We start from the raw sequence: 19,464 nt of genomic DNA, 5'->3' as shown, positions 1-19,464 counted from the left end.
AGTTAAAGAAGTGTATTTAAGAGGTAAAGTTTGGAATAAGAGAGAAGATAATGTAGGCTACAGTCAACCGGTCATTATCGCAACAAACTCCTCCAAGGGAAAGAAGGATACAAGATAAGAGTTGAGCCGGATACTCGGCTGAAACGAGTATCCGGTACGGATAAAGCACTTTTGTCGAGTACGAGTATTATACGAGTCAATATCTGTGCTCGGATAAAAAAAAAAAAAAAAAAAAATTATGTTGAGATTAGGGCTGGGCGATATATCGATATATAGATATATAGATATATAGATATATATATTAAATGCGATATGGAATTAGACCATATCGCATATCGTAATAGTTCAAATTTGCGCTGTGATCCTTGCTCCAAGCAAGCTGACCCGGAGCTCTCTGCACTGCTCCCCGCCCCTCCTTTTCCACTTTGCGTGCGTGTTTAGAGCATGTTATGTTATAACATGAAATAAAGTCTTTCACCTCAGAAAAACGGACTTTCTTGTCCTGTCCTGTAGTCGTAGCGCACACTCAATTGCACGCGCAAATGCGGCGGCGCGCGCTGTGTATCGCCTCACTGTATATAAAGTGCAAAAGAAACTACGAGCATGCAACGCCGTTACGTTGTAAATTACACGAAATAAAAGTAATGCAGGTATGATTTTCATTCTATTCACCAGGAGCAGTTTCCATGTTTCATTAACAGTTCTTGTTAGTAGGCCTATTGTGTATTCACCATGGTAACTGTCATTTCCATATTAACCCCAAAATGCCACTATTTTTCTTTGTGTTATTTTTTTATATTTTTAAATGACTGTGGTGGCTCATACCAACACTGTATTAACAAAAACTAGTTTGGGACTGCTATTTAATAGCTTTAGCATAGGCCTAATGTTTATTAGTACTAGTCTTTACTATTAGTCATATTCTTACAATTTATGTTAAGTAAAGGCAGACAGTAGGCTACTTAAAAAAAATAAAATAAAAATAAAACATGAAAAATAAAAAAATATGGGGATATATATCGTATATCGAAATTCAGCCTAAATATATCGGGATATGACTTTTGGTCCATATCACCCAGCCCTAGTTGAGATGAAAACTCTTGTTCATTACATTTTACTTCATAATTGCAACAGCATGTGTTGTATTCATTGTTGCAAAACTTGTTCTGTAGTTCGTTTGTTATCGTGATCAAAACCATTGATCTGAAGCTCAATGCTGATGCTGTCATGTAAATAGTTTTCTAATCAGCAATAAAAATAATTTCTGATCAACCCATATCAATTGCATGTTTAAAATAACATACCGGTTAAAGCCCCGCCCATTTCAAGACAACCCGACCCACTTCCGGGTTAAATCCCGCCCACTTCCGGGTTAGGCCCCGCCCAAGCCGAGTACAGATACAGATACAGATAATTCATATGGTTAACAGATACAGATACAGATACAGATAATGCTGTACTCGCTCATCCCTAATACAAGACTTTTAACAATAACAGTCATTTACTTTGTGATAATCAACTACTTTGCTGTACATTGTCCTCCCAATGGGGGAAATTATTTAATTTTTTTTACCACTAGTCATAGTTACTTATGAACTTACTAAACACTTTTTGTCAAATATCAACCCAAATCATCTACTTCACGATGCTTATAATGAAAATAGACACACTGGCTGCATCCGAAATCACATACTTCCCTACTATATAGTAGGCGAAAAACCGAATTCACCGTTTTCATAAAAGAGTAGCAAAAACTACCCGGATGACCTACTACTTCCAGCGAGATTCTGAAGTGTGCATACGATGAACACTTTTCTATCCCATGAGGCCACGGGAGAGGATTTATGAATGGAGGTGAAGCGACTCAACTGACGCCCGTAGTTCACATGATAATGACAACATGGCAAATGTGTCCAGATTACATCCAAACTATATAGAACCTACTTTTTAGCGGTCGTGGAGTAACTATTTATTCAAAATAAGTACCTACTCAAGAGAGTATGCGATTTCAGACGCAGACAAAATCTGACATCGACCGTGATATTCAGTTGTTTGTGTTTGCAAGTGTTGTTCTCCGTTGCTAGTCAACCACATAATGGACCCAATCTACTCAATAATTGAAATTAATTTAGCCACATAAATAACCTGAATTCAAAGGTGGTGACTTCTCAAGAACAAGAACAAAAGCATTCATTTTTTTAAAATCTGCAGTTGTTTGTTTTTTACAATTTAATTGGACATTTAAATGTATATGTATTGCTAAGCAACTACAGCACTGATTTATATATGTGCCATATGAATTGAATCCCAATAGAGCTCCAGTAGTGCTGCTGTGTTGAATCATTGGGTTTGTTGAACCCTAACATCACAATATAAGAGAAGCCTATTCCAATACATTTAAATACTTTCAATCTCTTTAACAACATTCATTGGTTAACGTTTTTCATATTTTATTTCATTAGCTACTGAAAACATTTGAAAATATAGGCCCGGTTTCAGGGCTTAGACTGAGCCAGGATTAAGCCTTAGTTCAATTAGCACATTTAAGTAGCTTTTATTAATGTGCTTTAGAAAAAACATTACTGGTGTGCATCTCGAGACAAAACGATGGCACTGACATGTTTTAAGATATCTCAGTGCAAGTTGCTTTCAGTTAAAACAGCTCAAACATGCATTTTAGTATGGGAGCAGTCTGTGAAACCAGGAGAGTGAATCTTAAACTGTTATACACAGCATTTTCTAACTAAACATTATCTGTTTGATCATTGTTATTACTGTTGTCTTGAGGTTAAAGTTAGAACAACGCTGCAAGATCCAGATTTTACAGTGGACATCAAGTGGCGACCAATCACAGTCTCAAAATGATTGCTATGCTAACTATGGCTTGTTGCATTTTATGATTTTGCACTGAGCAAAAAAATCAGAACTGGCCATTTTTTGGGGTCGTGAAACTCACTAAAATGCTACAATAGTAAAGTGGATCAGAATCCTCTCTCCTCAGGGATTTTTAGGCAACACCTTGACCCATTCTCCTGTGTAGGAAGCGCATAATACTCAGACTAGCATTGAACACGCGGTCATGCTGGAAGATCATTTTATAGAATGCGTCTATGGGTAGTCGCCCTGTGGGGTCAGCATGCTTCATGGCAGTCAGTGGCATGTACAGACGGTTGGTCTGATGACGAAATGGAGGATTCTTGGACACAATCAGCTGGAAAGTTTGCTGTAAGCAATGAGACATTTTCATGTCACTCATTTATAACAGTGAGCCTCAACTACTAAAAGAACAGCCCATCCACACTCTCACCTCTGCCACCTCCTCAGGTGTCTGCCCGATCGCATGAAAAACTCTGCGTGAGTATGGCAGGTAGATCTGACGGAAGATTTGAGCTGTCTCTTCATCAGCCTCTGACAGATCCATCTTCTCTGCCTCCTCATACACTTTCTTCTCAAACTTAGTTACAACTGGGCCTGGCTCCACTAAAGTCATCCTGTGGGAGTTGTATATAAGACACACTTACAATGCATGAATGTTTTTACATCTATAAAAATTAAGTAACCATGTGTAGTGTATTTAACCCTACAATGCATTCCCGGCATGCTGTGATTGTTTTAACTCTTATTTTGTGTTCGGGTCATTTTGACCCAGAGAGGATTTCTTTTGCCCGAAAATGTCAAGCAGTTTCAAAAATAAATACGAAACCTGTCTTAATTGAAAGAAACCAAGTCTGAATCCAATATTTGGTGATAATATAGCATGGCGTGAGATTTATAAGCTACTTTTTGTAGTCCGGCCATTTTTGACCCGGGAACACCAAAAGTGTGTAAGTTCCATTTTTTTACAATATAAAAGCATTTCAAAACAAGCTTCCTGGTTAAATATTAAAGCACACTAGTGTGATAAACTTAACCATTTTTTGCCATATTTTCTTGACAAATATTATCCACAAATAATGTGTTTTTTTTTTCTCTCTGATTTTGTCTAGTTAACTCAGCACTATATCTGTGTACTCACTTGACATTGAACTTCATAGCTTGCATAGCAAGACTCTCACAAAAACCTTCAACAGCAAATTTGGAGGCAGCATATAGATCATTGAAAAGTAGTCCTGAAAAAAAAAAAAAAAAGAGCACTTTGAAAATAACAGTGTACCGTAAAGGTAAAACGTGTGCATTTAACGTGTACTGCTTATAATAACTGAGATATGTGGCATTACCTTGGATTCCCAGGACGCTGCTCATCACTACGATGTGTCCACTCTGATGTCGTTTCATATCAGGCAGCAATTCCTTCACCAGTCTCACCAGGCCAAAGAAGTTAGTGTTGAAGAGTTCCTGCATAGCACTTACACTCTGGCACTCCAAAGGACCAATCATGCCCACACCAGCATTATTCACTACAAAACAGAGCAGTTGAGTCTCAATCAAGCAGGATTGTAGAAGATTGTTCAAAGCATTTTGCAGTGTGTAGTTTAAAGGGATAGTTCAGACAAAAGTAAAGAAATCTGTCATCATTTACTCACCCTCGTGTCATTTCAAACCTGTGGAACATAAAAGAAGATATTTTTGGATGGAAGTCAATAGAAATCAAAACTCTTTGGTTACCAACATTCTTCAAAATATCATCTGCAGAAGAAAAATAAATAATTTAGGTTTGGAACGACATGAGGATGCGTAAACGATGACAGAATATCCCTTTAAAACAAAGGTTCAGTAGGTACACCACACGTGTGTGTGCAAAACAGACAGAACAGAGTTTTACTGTAATTTTATTATATTGTTTTAGAAATGTTAAAGTCTGGAATTATGATTAGTCAGCAACAAATATAGTAAAAATAGCAGGGGTGTAATGATACATTGTTATATTGAGATATTTACATTAAAAATATGTATCATGATGTAAACGATATGATTAGCAATATAGGTTACTTAAAGTTTATACTTATAGCTTACTGTACTTACTTTATAAATTATAGTTCACCTTTGGGTAATAAATATGTAATAAATTGTAAATACTGTCATCATGTACTCACCCTCATGTCGTTTCAAACCTATAAGATTTTCGATCATCTTTCAAACACATATGAAGATTTTTTTTATGAAACCTGAGAGATTTACAATGCACATATTGTAGTAATATTGTGCCAGAGAGATCTTCAACTCCCACCTCCGGCAGAGCTTCGACCGGATCCCGAGGGAGTCTGGAGATATTGAGTCCGAGTGGACCACGTTCTCCACCTCCATTGTCGACGCGGCCACTCGGAGCTGTGGCCGTAAGGTCTCCGGTGCCTGTCGAGGCGGCAATCCCCGAACCCTGTGGTGGACACCGGAAGTAAGGGATGCCGTAAAGCTGAAGGAGGAGTCCTATCGGGGCTGGCTGGCTTGTGGGACTCCTGAGGCAGCTGACGGGTACCGGCAGGCCAAGCGGACTGCAGCCCGGGTGGTTGTTGAGGCAGAAAAAAAAAAAAATCGGGCTTGGGAGGAGTTCGGTGAGGCCATGGAGAAGGACTACCGGTCGCTGTTTACAGTTGACCTCAACTGGGGATATCATCGGACGGTGGAAGGAATACTTTGAGGATCTCCTCAATCCCACCGACACGTCTTCCATTGAGGAAGCAGAGGCTGAGGGCTCGTCCATCACCCAAGCTGAAGTCACCGAGGTAGTCAAGAAATTCCTTGGTGGCAAGGCACAGTACCTCAAGTACCTAACAAAGTACCTCAAGTCTCTGGATGTTGTGGGGCTGTCTTGGCTGACACGCCTCTGCAACATCATGTGGCGGTCGGGGACAGTACCTTTGGACTGGCAGACCGGGGTGATGGTCCCTCTTTTTAAGAAGGGGGACCGGAGGGTGTGCTCCAACTACAGGGGGATCACACTTTCAGCCTCCCCGGGAAAGTCTATGCGAGGGTACTGGAGAGGAGAATACGGCCGATAGTAGAACCTCGGATTCAGGAGGAACAGTGCGGTTTTCGTCCCGATCGTGGAACACTGGACCAGCTCTATACCCTCTCCAGGGTGCTGGAGGGTTCATGGGAGTTTGCCCAACCAATCCACATGTGCTTTGTGGATTTGGAGAAGGCATTCGACTGTGTCCCTGTGGAGGGTGCTCTGGGAGTATGGGGTTCGGGGCCCTTTGCTAAGGGCTATCCGGTCCCTGTACGACCGGAGCAGGAGCTTGGTTCGCATTGCTGGCAGTAAGTCAGACATGTTCCCGGTGCATGTTGGACTGCCCCCGCGACCCGGCCCCGGATAAGCGGAAGAAGATGGATGGATGGATGGATGGATGGATGGATATTGTAGTAAATGCAGACGCTTAAATGGAGGCGTAAATGACGTGGGTGAGTAAATGAAGAGAGAATAAAAAATTTTGCATGAACTAATAAAGTTTGGGAATAGTCATTTTTGATCATTTTGTGTTTAGAACTGGAAAAAAATAAGAAATATGACATTTCAGTAACAGTACTACATTAAACTACTATTTAATGTTGAATATACTGTATAATAATGCATTTGTGAGTCCTGATAATGCCAAATGTCCGATTTTACCAGTAAAAAAGGGTGTACATTATTTATAAGTAGTCGGTGACCGAGAGCAAAGTAAATGTGTCTAACATAATTCTGTATTATATTTTTTTCTGTATTTCAGTACATTCTTTGTTAACTTGTTCCCATATGTCTTAGAAGTAACCCTCTTCTTTATTTTGGCTCGCGATAGTATCGTATCGTGACATGACTGTATTGTTACACCCCTAAAAAATAGGCTTTGGCAAGTAAAAAAAATTATCACATAAACTGTAACAATTATCATAGGACCCTTGCTGATACAAGCGATACATGTGACTCAAATCAGAGAGGAATATTCCTGATATTATGGTATAATTCATGAAATTTCAGTTTTAAAATAAGCTATGAGGAGATTAACTATCTATCTAAATGGAAAAGACCATATACTTACAGTCAAGTCAAAAGACACTGAGCTACTGTTTATAAAGCTGCATTGCTCAGAAATATTTGTTGAAAAGGAAATTGTGGATTTCACCTAACACATCCACTCGTCGATCTGACAAGCCGTTGACACACTCTCTGATGGAGTCCTCACAGGTGGCATCCAGCTGTCGGATCTCCAGGGATCTGTTCAGTGTCTTTCCGGCTGCTGTCTCCAGAGCTTCTCTCTTATCCAGGTCCCTCATGGTGGCCACAACTAATTCAAGCAGAATCAATAGTAGCACTTTAAGTAACATTATTACATAACAGAACACTTATCTGATCATCAGTTAATGTACAGTACATATGTAACGGAGGCCAGCTAGTAAAGAGCTGTGCGAGTAAACCACTGGCCTCAAGAGGCGCACTAGCGACTGACAGAGGGTTTACACGTACAAATATGTCATTTTATGAAACTTTGATTCAAATATTTATATTTATAATTCTTCTTCCTGGTGCACTGGCATCATAATAAGTCTAAGACATATTAACATTTTAGGGGGAATATTTAACATTCATATGCAGTCTTCTTACCTTTGAAGCGCCTTAACTTATCTTTTGCGAGACGGACAGCCACCGCCAAACCAATTCCAGAGGAGCATCCTGTCACCAAAACGTTCCGTGTCCCCATTCCTTTCTCTCAAAGCTGATCTCTAGTCTGAAATCATAATAAAAGCAGTAAACTTCCCTTACAAAAAATAAGTATAATTGAAGTTAATTTTATGAAGTATACTTAAGTAATGTTTAAGTATATTTCAAGTATATGTAGTATGTATACTATTATCAATGTAGTAGTAGTAAACTTGTAAGTGTACTATTTCAGTACGGCTTTGGACTAAATTGGCCCACTTTTTAGTGCATAAAAATATACGTTTAAGTGTACTATAAGTGTAACAGTAGTAAACTACGTTTCTCATTTAAATACTTCATTGTTTTGTTTATGAAAGTACACTTTGAAGTGTTCTCTGAGTAAACTAGTTTAGTAGTTTTATACTGCAAGTAAACTTGTACGTTTTCTTTAAGTGTCCACAAATCCCTCATTAACAAATAGACAAAAAACTTTGATGGGCCACTTCAACAATGCAATGTCATAAATCACTATTTTCCAGAGACACAAAATTAGATCAGTTAACCTAAAAACTGTTTCAGGTGACTAAATCTCACAAATGTTGATATTCAAATGAAATGACCAAATTAAAAATAGATAGGCTACATTTAATAATAATTAAAAAAAACTTACCCTACAAGCAACTCCACAAAATGATGCAACGTTTAGTTTAAGTGAGTAACACTGCAACTGTAAAATATAGCCAAGTGTCACATATGCTTACTAACTGTAGAGCACGCTGAAGGGTTTCTGCTCTACAGATTTAATCTTAATCGGATTTTCTCAGCACTTGGAGCGCGCGCGTCTCATGCGCTCGTTTTAACTGGTCATTTACAATGCACTAGCGCTGTGATGCGATTTCACATCTAAAACCGCACGACAAGTTAGTGTTTTTGAAAACTCGTCACGTTTTAATATGAAGCATTCAAAAATGACCGTGACAGTTATTTGCAGTGCGTGAAAAACAAAACATGAGAAACATGAGCTACACAAGCGTAAACTTCAGACTAAACCTGTTGTAAGTGTTCTGGGACGTGTACTTACTGAATGCAACTAAACCGAGCATGTACAGTAACAGACCTGTGTCCTGCTGACAGTCCGACTCTTCTCATCCACAAACTCCTTTCACCCGGAGAGTTCTGCGTGAGAGTCTGTGATCAGTCATTTTGCAGAGATCGCGTTTGTGTTCAGAGAACCCTGGGATTTGAAGTCATTGACTGTACAGCAACATAATAATAACACAAATAATATTCAATGTTGCGGGAAGTTAATTTTAAAAGTAATACGATACAAATTGCCTAAAAAAGGCACTTTTTTTGTTACTTTTTGTGTTAAAGTAGGCTAATGCATACTTTTGCATACATGTTTCTTACATGGGCTGTGTTTGCGTTTTTGTTTTTAATAATAATAAATGTGAATGTAATGGCCCACTCACACCAAAAGTGAAATGAATAAGCCTCAGGCTGAAATGCAAAGTTACTCCTGTACAGTAGAGGGCGCAGCTCAAGCAAACCTTTCAGCTGTGCTGCCAATATATTTATGCACACAAGCAATTTGTCGTGCTGACAGGAGCTTCCAGTGCAGAAGAAAAGTGCAGACATATAGGAACAGTAGAAAGGCAATACAATAATATAGGAAACAAAAGTTTAAATGATGCAATAATACAGTAGGCCTAGTAGAAATACAGAGATTTTTTGTTGTTGTTGTTTTAAATGATGAAAAAATTATGTTTATCTAAAGTCGTTTTTGCTTATTAGTAGAGTTTAATTAGATCATTGAAGATCTCCGGCGTGCAATGAATTCTGGGGTAGGCAAGGCAGCGAAGGATCCATCTGAATAATGTAGCCTCTGAATTGGGATGCAGCTAGGCTAATTGATTTAGTGAATCATTAAGCAAATCAGAATGATTCTTTTTAGTAACCCAGTGGCTGTATTACAGAAATTTGACTTAAGATTGAAAAATGTTCTATGACTTAAGTGAATCTGCCACGATTAGGCTACTAAACAGGAATGATATATAGGACTCTGAGGATATAGTCCTGTGATGAATCAAAATCTTGTGCTGAATTCAAAACCGCATACTAATAGCATAGCCTACTACTCTTACTGTTTTTGCCATAGAAAGATAAGGTAAAAGTAGTACGAGAGTAGTATACTAGTACAAGGTTCTGTGTTCAGTATTACACTTTGCATGAAAAGTCAAAGTGCTCTTATTTGTGCTCGGTTTACAGCTGTACTGTGGCGGCCTCTAGTGGTCATGTTGTGGTATTTCTGACCAAACCGAAAGTGATCAGACTAACTAACAGACTGAAAGCGCTGAAGGAAACGGTGCAACACTAAAAGAGGTCTAATAACGCTGTTATTGATACGAAAACCGAACACTGAACGAGATGAATCAAATGCGTGAAGAAGTAGAGGTACAGTATTCATTCTTCTGACAATAAAGACAAAGCGTATGATATTTTATTTGAGACAATACATAATGCTATTAAAGGAAGTACGGTGCAGTGCAACTTCCTTAACCACTGTGCATATTGCATATAATATAGGTTATTACGTTTATTATAAAACGTTTTCATGTTTTTCCTGCATAAAATCGCCTTTGTATTAATAGGGCAACTGACGCGAGTCTTTCACCCTGTGGTTGTTCTTTCAAATAAAGAGAAGTAATTGCATACGTTTTCTCTCCTTATGCAGTTGGAAAAAAGTACGAGGCGACTGAGGGAGAAGTTTCATGGTCTTGTTGAAATTGATAAGGCTGTATTACTCATGCGACGTTATGGGAACAACCATCGCATGGTTGCAATGTGTGTCGCCCTAATGGCAGATAATGACAGGGGTAAAGTGCAAACCTTTTCTCTTAAGAACCATGTCTCATAAGTGTATTACTGTATTTGCCCGCACTCACTCTACCATTTATGCAAGTTCTATTTATGCAAATGTCTAGTTCTGTGTTTTTAGTTTGTGTCGACTCCACACACTCATTTATTTCATGCATTTTTATGTGTAGAGCTGGACGAGGAAGACAAGTCAGCTTTGAATAATGACCCTGTAGCTAAGGTATGTTGCATATGACATTAGGAACATTATGGAAATTTATGGAAAGAGTTTGTAGGTGTATTTTGAAGCAAAAAAGTATTTGGACACCGCTTAAAATACATGAATGTGAATGTTTTTGTAATGCAAAGAAATTCATTCATTTTAAATGTGACTTAAAGGCAGGGGAGGTGATTTGTTCCAGAAACATTTGTTGTTATGTTGGTTTAAAGTCTCTTCACAACCTGATAGCAATCATGTTAAGTGGTCTAAATGCATTTATATATATATATATATATATATATATATATATATATATATATATATATATATATATATCGTCTGTGGAAGGCGTAGGACCATAAAATGTTTGTCCAATCATTGCATTCGGTCCGAATGCAACGGTAAGATGTCCCACCTGCCTGTGAGCGCATGTATTTCCATACCTCCGTGCACCTGCTCACGCAGACATCACACGTCATCAACATGTTTCATGTTATACAGAGTTAGACAGACGTCAGTCACAAGCACCGCGACCGAAACAGCAGCCGCCTTTTACAGTTCCTCCTGAACCAAAACAACCAGCTTATACTGCGTTCATGCCATAACTACTGTCATTTGGAAACCCGTGACGTTGTACTCTGAGCGGTTTGTGACTCAAATTTATGCGTTTCAATGGCAACACTATCAACGCCGAAATGAATCTTCAGCAGTCAGATGGTATGTTCATTACTATTGAAATGTTACGTGCTTTGAGACATGAGGTAGTGTGTGTTTATGTGTTTTGAAGGAGGCGTGGCTTTAGAGACGCTCTGAAGGGAGGGTGGGATCTTAAGCTTTCAAAGCTAGCTCGCTATTGCTAGCCTCTCCGAAAATTGCCTACCCTACCTTTAAGTGTTCATATACTTACTGGGGTTACTGTATTTATAATCCTGTTACTCATTAACACATTTTCTGCTCTCATTTAGAATGTGATTATGAAACTCAAAGCTGATGAAAAACAAAAGGTAACAATCCCAATCATCTCTGAAAGCCCTGTAAACAATCTTATGTTACATGATTTCTGAAAATAAAAGTACCAGTTATAGCTGCTTACAGTTTTTAATCGTATAATGGTGATAGTCAAGATGTGATGATCAAAAATTTATAGAAAGAAAAACCTGCCAAGTCATCTGGATCCTCTGGTGCAAGACCATCAGCACAAGTAAGAAGGCGTTTCCCTATTTGGATGTGGATTTACAAGACAAATGAAACATCATGTTACACTCTAGTCTTACCGCATCCCTCCTGTTCCACTTTAGGCTCAGGGAAAGGAAAAGGAAAAACCCGATGATGATGATAAGGATATAACGGTTAGTTTATGTGCATTGTTTACTTAAATTATAAATTGTCCGAATTAAACCAAATTGAATACTAAAAAAAAGTGTTGCAGTGCCTTAGCAGTGTGAACTAACATGCACAGACATGCTTGCAGGAGCTTGGTGATCGTCTACGGGTTCTGCCATTAACAGAAGAGAACAAACGAATGTTTGACCTGGCGCAGGCAAACCAGATCCCTTCTGTCATACATCAGTTTGCCTGCGAGTCATGTGACAGGGACTGGTGGCGACGTGTGCCTCAGAGGAAAAGGGTATGACGTCTGAACGCATTTTAAAAGCTCAAATCACATTTAGTTAAATCAGCCTCAGCTGTTTCCAGTCACAGCTCAGACATGTCATGGTCTAAACTAAATTGGAATAAAAATTGAAAATGTTTAGCATTTATCGGTGTGCACTTGGCTTGTTATAGGTGTCGCGCTGTCATCGATGCAAGAAGAAGTATGACCCTGTCCCAGCCGACAAAATGTGGGGTATAGCAGAGTTTAACTGTCCAAACTGCGCTCGGGCCTTCAAGTAAGACTTTAACTTTATGTATAGTATAATGTATAGTAAGTGTGTGTGTGTTTTTTTTTTGTGTGTTTTTTTTTTTTTTAGTTTTAAACATCGATTTTAAACGTGACAATGTTTTTTTTTCTGCATGATGAGGAGTATTGTATTAACATTTAATGTTTCTGTTAGGGGTTTTGGTCGGATGGATGGACGTTCCCCTTGTTACGGCTGTCGCTCAGCCATTTTCCCCTCTAAGATTCTTCCACCAAGGAGGAGGGGCATGATACCTGGGCCTAGACAAAGAAATCAGCACAGCTGCCTTGCTGAAGACTGTTATAATCGAATGGGTAATAAGATGCCGTTTGACACAATGATCACTAGAGGTCTTGCACAGTGTCACTTTTATGCTATTTTAAAGGTTCCTAATTTTGTTTTGAAGGTCTCCTTCAATAAGTTTACATGCATCCAAAGTCAAAAAACACTTTATTTTTCTCATAATGTACATGGCACATCACCTCTTTTCTCAGAGTGTCTGAAGCTGCTCGAATTCAGTCTCTCTAAACCCCTCCTTTTCCGAGAGCTTCCTCTGCTCTGATTGGTCAGATGGCCCAGTCTGTTGTGATTGGTCGGCCGCTTACGGTGCGCGTCGGAAACAAAATGTTTATTAGCATATCTAAATTTCAGCTGCGTATCTTCTTCAGCACTTGATGCACAGCGATACGAACAGTAACGATGGAGTCGGTTTAACCTTATCAATTCGAGTCCTCATCCTTTGGAAGTGCGGCAAAGTGTATTTGCTTTGGCAGCACAGAAAACAGCGTCTTCTCGACAACACGAACCAAACTCTTTCAGACCTCAGCTACAACCACAGGGTTTGAGGGCCTGGCAAAGTAGACGCTGTTCGTGGGCAGCCAATGAAGACCGTCACAAGTTTGAACTTGTTGAACTTTACAAGTTTGTGTCAAACATGATGATCATGTACTCCAGTGTGATTTGAGAATAACCCTTGAGCTTCAATGAAAGCAAGAACATATTTTCCTCTGTACAAAGAACTCACATGATGAACATCACAAATATACGCATTGTGGCCATTAATTAAGAAATCATTCCCTCGTTTTATTGTCTTGTTCTCTCGTTGTGGTAACTCATTACCACATTCTAATAATTTGTTCCCTTGTTTTAGTCAAATCAAAATGATTAGTACAGCCTAGCCACGGATTTACAAAAACATGGGAACGAAATACTAATTGGTGGCCACAATATTTGTGAAATAGAATCTAATCTATTTCTTATTTCATATTATAATATTTCTTAGTTTAAAATGGTTCCGAATCCTAAAAAAAATATTTATTTACAGGACCTAGTTATGGAAGTGAAATGGGTTGTGAATGTCATTTCATGTTGAATTTGAATATTAAGCTCTCATGTTTTTTTTTAAGCAGAACTGCATGAGTATGACCAGCTGCATGTTTGTCCTATCTAGAGCCCCATGTGCCTGGTACCGAATGCGTTCACCCGCACAGCAGACAGAAGAACAGAAAGCCACGCGTGGTGTTCCCCAGCCCCGCTCACATCAGCAGCGGATCCACCGTCAACACCTGTCTGAGTCAGGGCAGTCTGATAGAAAGCATCGACCAGCTCATTCTAGATGACATAGAGGAAGAGTCTGACGAAGACTCTGACAGCAGCAGCTGAGACAGCAGCGGAAATCAGTGTAAAGGACTGACGTCGCTTCACTTGTTGCTTTGAACGAAACATGCGCTTTCAAATGATTCCCTCAAAGGTGTAAGCAGCCTGAATATTGACATATGTCATGCAATGCAGGCTATATGAACACACACCAAACAATTCAGGTAAAACAATCAAAATAAGGAATGATTGAAGATGGACCGTTAAATTATGGATCAGTTAATACACAGCTTGAGGTAGTAATTTTGCCAAAACATGAAGCTGTGTGTGTGTGAGAGAGAGAGTGTGAGCATTTGGTTCTCTCAGCCATACAGATGAAACTAACCCTAACTGTAGTCAACAAACAACAGTTGGAATGACCAATAGGAATCAAGCATTCAACAGCACTGATATAATGTTTATCGCATAGCTGATTTGAACAGACAAGTCCAGATTTTGTGTTTTAACGTCACTCATTCACTAATTACAACTTCTCCTTTGACTTCCACTATATTTAAATCAGTATATTTCCCTCTCACATGACTAGTGATCAGTTTGTTCTGCCATTGTTAGGTTGAGAATAATCTTAAAATTACATGATATGACACCAATGAAAAGAGTATTCCAACTATTCAATAGTCAATTTCCACATGCCTAAATGGCTATCTTTGTTTTTCCTAAGTCTACATTTCTCTCAAAACCTGTTTTGTCAGAGATTACACTCTTCACACAACTATCAAAAGAGAGGCATTCAAAGAAAAAAGCAGTCCGCTCGTGATTAATAAAACAGGTTTGCTGTTATGTAAGCCTTATGAAACAAGCGTTTCATGGCGAACTCATTTTTGGGGTTTAATGTGTTTAAACCATTAATGTGTCAAAATAAAATAAAAATATCTAGAATGAGAATAGTTTTGTCTTTAGTATTACATCATAACTTTGGATAATGTTGTCTTTGCATGATTACATTGGCAAATAACTGTAACAGATGTGAAATGAACTCTTTTGATGTATGATGACCTGAACAATTCATGAAACAAGACACCCAGTTACACCCAAAGCCATAATAAACCCTAAACAAAAGATATCCGATAGCATCAAGACTAAACAGGAGACAAACAATAGTTTCCTAACAGCTAAACCTTTGAATACAGCCTGAACTTTTTCCCCCCAAGAGATCTCTATGTGACCATCAAACGAGGTCTAAAGTTGTGTGTACACTAGTTACTTGGCAAAGTTATAACATCAAGACCATGAAATGTGATGTCCTTAAAGAGACATTAAAGCAAAAATATTTGCATTTATAGAACTGTCTATATGGGCTAACAAGCATTTATTAAAGGCATAAAGTTGCAGTTTGTCACCTGAAAAAAATATTCCTCTTCTACTCCAAGAAGTTAAGCAATATTGACATTTAGCCTACTTAAACATCTGGATGACTTTCAAAATCATGAACAGAGCTGTGGTCAGTCTGCGGTCAAAGGTTATGTTTGCTCATTTCATCTATTCCCTAAACACAAAACAAAAAAAACTGTTTTCTGAGTACATAATCACAAATTATCCATTACATATAAATGCGACCAACGTCATCAGATGTATATGAAAGTACCTCAATCAATCTACTGTATGGATAAACTGAAAACGTGACATTTCTAAATATTGCACATGGCTGCATTTGACAATCATGTAATCAATTCAAAAGAACTTTCAACCACAACAAGTATAGAAAAAAAAAGATGAAATACTGTCCCTAGTGGATGAGACTCTCTTACTTAACATGCTTATATCACTGCAGGGTCGGGGTGTGTCCTGTAGGAGGGAAAAGATTTCATAACATTACATGTATAAATAAGAGCCTGCAGGCTCACGTGCACACGCTTCCTCTCTTCACAGCCTGAAGTTACAAGACTCGACAACATGTAAGTACTGACATTTTTACGCTCTCTTTCACACAGCTGTACTTATTGTCTGACTAGAGTACCCTAAATGAAACCTAATTCTGTCTGTTTTTGAATGTTTAAAGGATTTGCCTGACAGGGGTGACCGTGCTGCTCTTTGCATTGACTGTAGATGCAAGAGTTGGGTGAGATTCATGTTTAATCCCTTTTGCAGTCTACACCAAAAACACCTACTGTATGTGCACTATAGTGTCATATATTTAATGTATTTTGTTTCCACATCGCAGTGAATCCACTAGTGATAGTTTCTGCACTGAGACGAAAGAGTGCTTGCTGTATGACTTGGTTTGTGCCGGAAAGGACTATGAGGTGAGATACAAGATAGAATGAAAATTAGAGCATGAAGAGATTGAGTATATGGCTAGAAATGAAATGACAAGCTCAAACATGGTAATGAGATGAAGTAATCTTCTCCTACAGGTACGTCACTATGGTGCTGTTAAGTGGGTGACCGCAGAAGCTGAATCCTATTTCATGGATATTGCGATTCCAAAAGCGTTCAGGAAACTTTTTAAATACATCACCGGAGAAAATGAGGCTGGTGAGTTTGTGCTGGTCAGATTTTATATTCATCGTGGGGGAGCAAATGTCTTTAAAACCTGACATCCCTATACTGTAGGGACCAAAAAGATGAAAATTCCCTCATTTACTGTCATGCCTTCCCAGATGTATGTGACTTTCTTTCTTCAGATGAACACTCATGAAGGGTTTTAGAAAAGTAATCAATATGTGAGTCCATATAATGCAAGTGTATGGGACCCCAAGGTTGTCACTTAAAAAAGTGAAGTGAAGTGAAGTGAACAGACAGGAATCAATATGATCCGGATTGATGAATCTGAAGTAAAACGCAAAAAAATAATTTGTGTTCACTTTGGTTCATCTGAAGAAATATAGCCATATATGCACACCTGGGACTGCGCAAGGTTGAGTAAATGATGAATGAATTTTCAGGGTGGAGTATAATTTTTTGGGGGAGGGAGTATCGCTTTAATTAAAGGGATAGTTCACCCAAAAATTACAATTTTGTCATTACTTATTGACCCTCTAGTTGTTCCAAACCTGTATGAGTTTATTTCTTCTGCTGAACACAAAAGAAGATATTTTGTAGAATGTTTGTAACCAGACAGTTGATGGATCCATTGACTTCCATGGCAGGAAAAAAAATACAATGGAAGTCAATGGATCCATCAACTGTCTGGTTACCGACATTCTTCAAAATATCTTCTTTTGTGTTCAACAGGAGAAAGAAACGTGGAACAACATTTTTGAGCGAACTTTCCCTTTAATATGCATTCAGTTTCCTACTTTACTTTTTTTTTGCCACAGATATCAGGTGAAGGCAGCATAATTCTCCCGTTATCTAATTTGCACTCTTCGAATCACTAAATAACACACCGCTACTATAGCGTTAGCGCACCTATATAATTCTCTCCGACGTTTAGTGAAACACAGCGGGTGACGGATTTCAACACACTGATATTTTGTATAAAAACATGACTATAATGCTTACAGACATTTTAATTCCCATTATACTAAATTATATTTCTCATTACTCTCTCATTACTGTAAGTGTGTTTTGTATAAATACACATGAATTAAACTACTACAAATACAGTGATGTAGCCTACAAATAGCTACCATTACAATATAGCACTACTTTTTTTACATTATATAAATCGAAATCATTTAAAAAAAGATGCTGCCTTAAACATCCAAGTTGGTTATACTTAAACATTTAAGTCATTTCAACTTAAATTACATTAAACTGTTTTTAAAAAAGGAGTTGTAAAAACATATGTTGTCATAACTTATTGATCTTTTTTTCATTTGTTTGTTTATTTGCATTATGGTAATGCAAATTGGAGGCGGTAGATGTGCATCATTTTGTGCATTCATTTTGATTTTATGGGGTTTTATGGCTAGGGTGAGTTCTTGACAAGTTTTGTGAGATTCGCCATTATAATCAAATAATATGCCTCATTTTCTAGGTGCTAAGATTGACATGACTGCACCAGTCATCATTAAAGTCAATGCGAGTGCGAGCATGTGGCAGTCATCAGTCTATGTTCTCAGCTTCCTCCTGCCCTCCGACTACCAGGCCAACCCACCCAAACCTACTGATCCATCTGTGAGTCTCTGGGATATTCTACTGGACTGAAAGGATCCCCAGCCCCTTTATTAATGATCTTGAATTCAATTTATTTGCAGATATACTTCACAGACACTCCGGATATGAAAGTGTACGTCAGAAGCTACGGGGGCTGGATGATGTCAGTCGTGTCCAAATCACAGGCTCAGAGTCTAAAGACATCGCTGGACAATGTACAGGCTACATATGAGACGCAGTATTATTATAATGTCGGCTTTAACAGGTGCGCTTAGCTTCCAAATGATACCTCCATTCTGCCAATTACATTCTGTAATGTCTTCATTTCTTATGTTTATTCTTGTGTCTGTATGTGTGTGTGTTTTGCAGCCCAATGAAGATTTTGAACAGACACAATGAAGTCTGGTATATTCCTAAGGGTGAGCCGGTGTGTCCTAAGAGTGAATAATTTCTCTGAGGCTCCTCTCTAACAAGGTAAATAACTCATCTAAATAAAAAGCCTTACCATTAATAATAATTTCTAGGACCCTCTAATGTCTAACCATATATTTATTTGTAATATATGTTTCAGAGCAACAGATCTGTATTACTCATGAGTGCTACAGTCCTAACAAGTTAAACCACCTTCATTTTTTTATATACGTTCTTTGTACTGTAGGATTTTGTACCATAAACACATATTTTAGATAGAGAACATAAAAAAAAATGATGCCATTTGTCTAAGAAAAATGTCAAACTCGAAAGAATGGTCTTTTTTCTATAAGCATTTTATATGTTTAAAAAAATAAAATAAAAATATCATTGTAAACATCTTGTGTATTGTATTATTGGGATTAATGGATATTGTATATTAATGTATAGCAAGTGCAGGTTGAAAAATGGCCACAATTGCTAAATTTGACAGACTAGATGCTGTGGATGCAGTGGTGAAAAACAAACAAAATTTTGCACAGAAAAAATGCGAACCCTTAATAACAATAGGCTGTGGAGCCAGAAACATTTACTGCTGCACCAATTGTTTTATCAAGTGACCATGACATTCAAATGCTAGTTGCATTGCCCAATTTGCTTAAAGGGATAGTTCACCCAAAAATGAAAATTCTGTCAGTAATTACTCACCCTCATGTTGTTCCAACCACGTAAGACCTTCGTTCATCTTCGGAACACAAATGAAGATATTTTTGATGAAATCACTTCTCCATAGGCTGCTAGGTGGCCCAAACTTGCTGGCCCAGAAA

General features: G+C 38.2%; 3 protein-coding genes across 5 annotated transcripts; 2 read left to right on the top strand and 1 right to left on the bottom strand.

The window, feature by feature from the left end:
• Positions 1-1,486: 1,486 nt before the first annotated feature.
• LOC311299957 (retinol dehydrogenase 8) lies at positions 1,487-8,781 on the bottom strand. 3 transcript variants are annotated; one of them, XM_084423971.1, is made up of 7 exons: positions 8,637-8,781; positions 7,520-7,643; positions 7,041-7,202; positions 4,218-4,397; positions 4,016-4,109; positions 3,308-3,491; positions 1,487-3,223 (listed from the first exon to the last, which is right to left on the bottom strand). In XM_084423971.1, the coding sequence occupies exons 2-7, from the start codon at positions 7,614-7,616 to the stop codon at positions 3,008-3,010; spliced, it is 933 nt and encodes a 310-aa protein (XP_084280097.1). In that variant the 5' UTR covers positions 7,617-7,643; positions 8,637-8,781; the 3' UTR covers positions 1,487-3,007. The 3 variants fall into 3 exon arrangements, with proteins under 3 accessions (XP_084280097.1, XP_084280096.1, XP_084280095.1); XM_084423970.1 differs by having other exon boundaries at positions 8,673-8,781; XM_084423969.1 differs by lacking the exon at positions 8,637-8,781 and adding an exon at positions 8,226-8,357.
• A 391-nt stretch (positions 8,782-9,172) lies between these two features.
• shfl (shiftless antiviral inhibitor of ribosomal frameshifting) lies at positions 9,173-15,064 on the top strand. The gene is made up of 11 exons (XM_084423967.1): positions 9,173-9,399; positions 9,824-10,009; positions 10,290-10,431; positions 10,603-10,652; positions 11,597-11,635; positions 11,779-11,832; positions 11,930-11,980; positions 12,103-12,258; positions 12,417-12,520; positions 12,686-12,843; positions 13,980-15,064. The coding sequence occupies exons 2-11, from the start codon at positions 9,983-9,985 to the stop codon at positions 14,189-14,191; spliced, it is 993 nt and encodes a 330-aa protein (XP_084280093.1). The 5' UTR covers positions 9,173-9,399; positions 9,824-9,982; the 3' UTR covers positions 14,192-15,064.
• An 887-nt stretch (positions 15,065-15,951) lies between these two features.
• On the top strand, positions 15,952-19,034 carry soul5 (heme-binding protein soul5). The gene is made up of 8 exons (XM_084423968.1): positions 15,952-16,080; positions 16,185-16,244; positions 16,347-16,428; positions 16,540-16,660; positions 18,108-18,247; positions 18,328-18,491; positions 18,596-18,700; positions 18,798-19,034. Coding segments are annotated over exons 1-7 (648 nt in total). The 5' UTR covers positions 15,952-16,078; the 3' UTR covers positions 18,675-18,700; positions 18,798-19,034.
• Positions 19,035-19,464: the final 430 nt, after the last annotated feature.

Source organism: Rutilus rutilus, assembly GCF_951802725.1.
Source record: "Rutilus rutilus genome assembly, chromosome: 1".
NCBI classification, from domain to species: domain Eukaryota; kingdom Metazoa; phylum Chordata; class Actinopteri; order Cypriniformes; family Leuciscidae; genus Rutilus; species Rutilus rutilus.
This window is presented reverse-complemented; position numbering and strand designations above follow the sequence as displayed.

Coding starts and splice junctions, on each gene's coding strand:
- LOC311299957 (XM_084423971.1), bottom strand. CDS start 7,616: ATGGGGACACGGAACGTTTTGGTGACAGGATGCTCCTCTGGAATTGGT. Junction 4,110..4,217: donor CAGCGTCCTGGGAATCCAAG/GTAATGCCACAT, acceptor TTTTTTTTTCAG/GACTACTTTTCAATGATCTA. Junction 3,492..4,015: donor GCTATGAAGTTCAATGTCAA/GTGAGTACACAG, acceptor CAACTCCCACAG/GATGACTTTAGTGGAGCCAG.
- soul5 (XM_084423968.1), top strand. Junction 16,245..16,346: donor ACTGTAGATGCAAGAGTTGG/GTGAGATTCATG, acceptor TCCACATCGCAG/TGAATCCACTAGTGATAGTT. Junction 16,661..18,107: donor CACCGGAGAAAATGAGGCTG/GTGAGTTTGTGC, acceptor CTCATTTTCTAG/GTGCTAAGATTGACATGACT.
- shfl (XM_084423967.1), top strand. CDS start 9,983: ATGAATCAAATGCGTGAAGAAGTAGAG. Junction 10,653..11,596: donor ATAATGACCCTGTAGCTAAG/GTATGTTGCATA, acceptor GCTCTCATTTAG/AATGTGATTATGAAACTCAA. Junction 11,981..12,102: donor ATGATGATAAGGATATAACG/GTTAGTTTATGT, acceptor ACATGCTTGCAG/GAGCTTGGTGATCGTCTACG.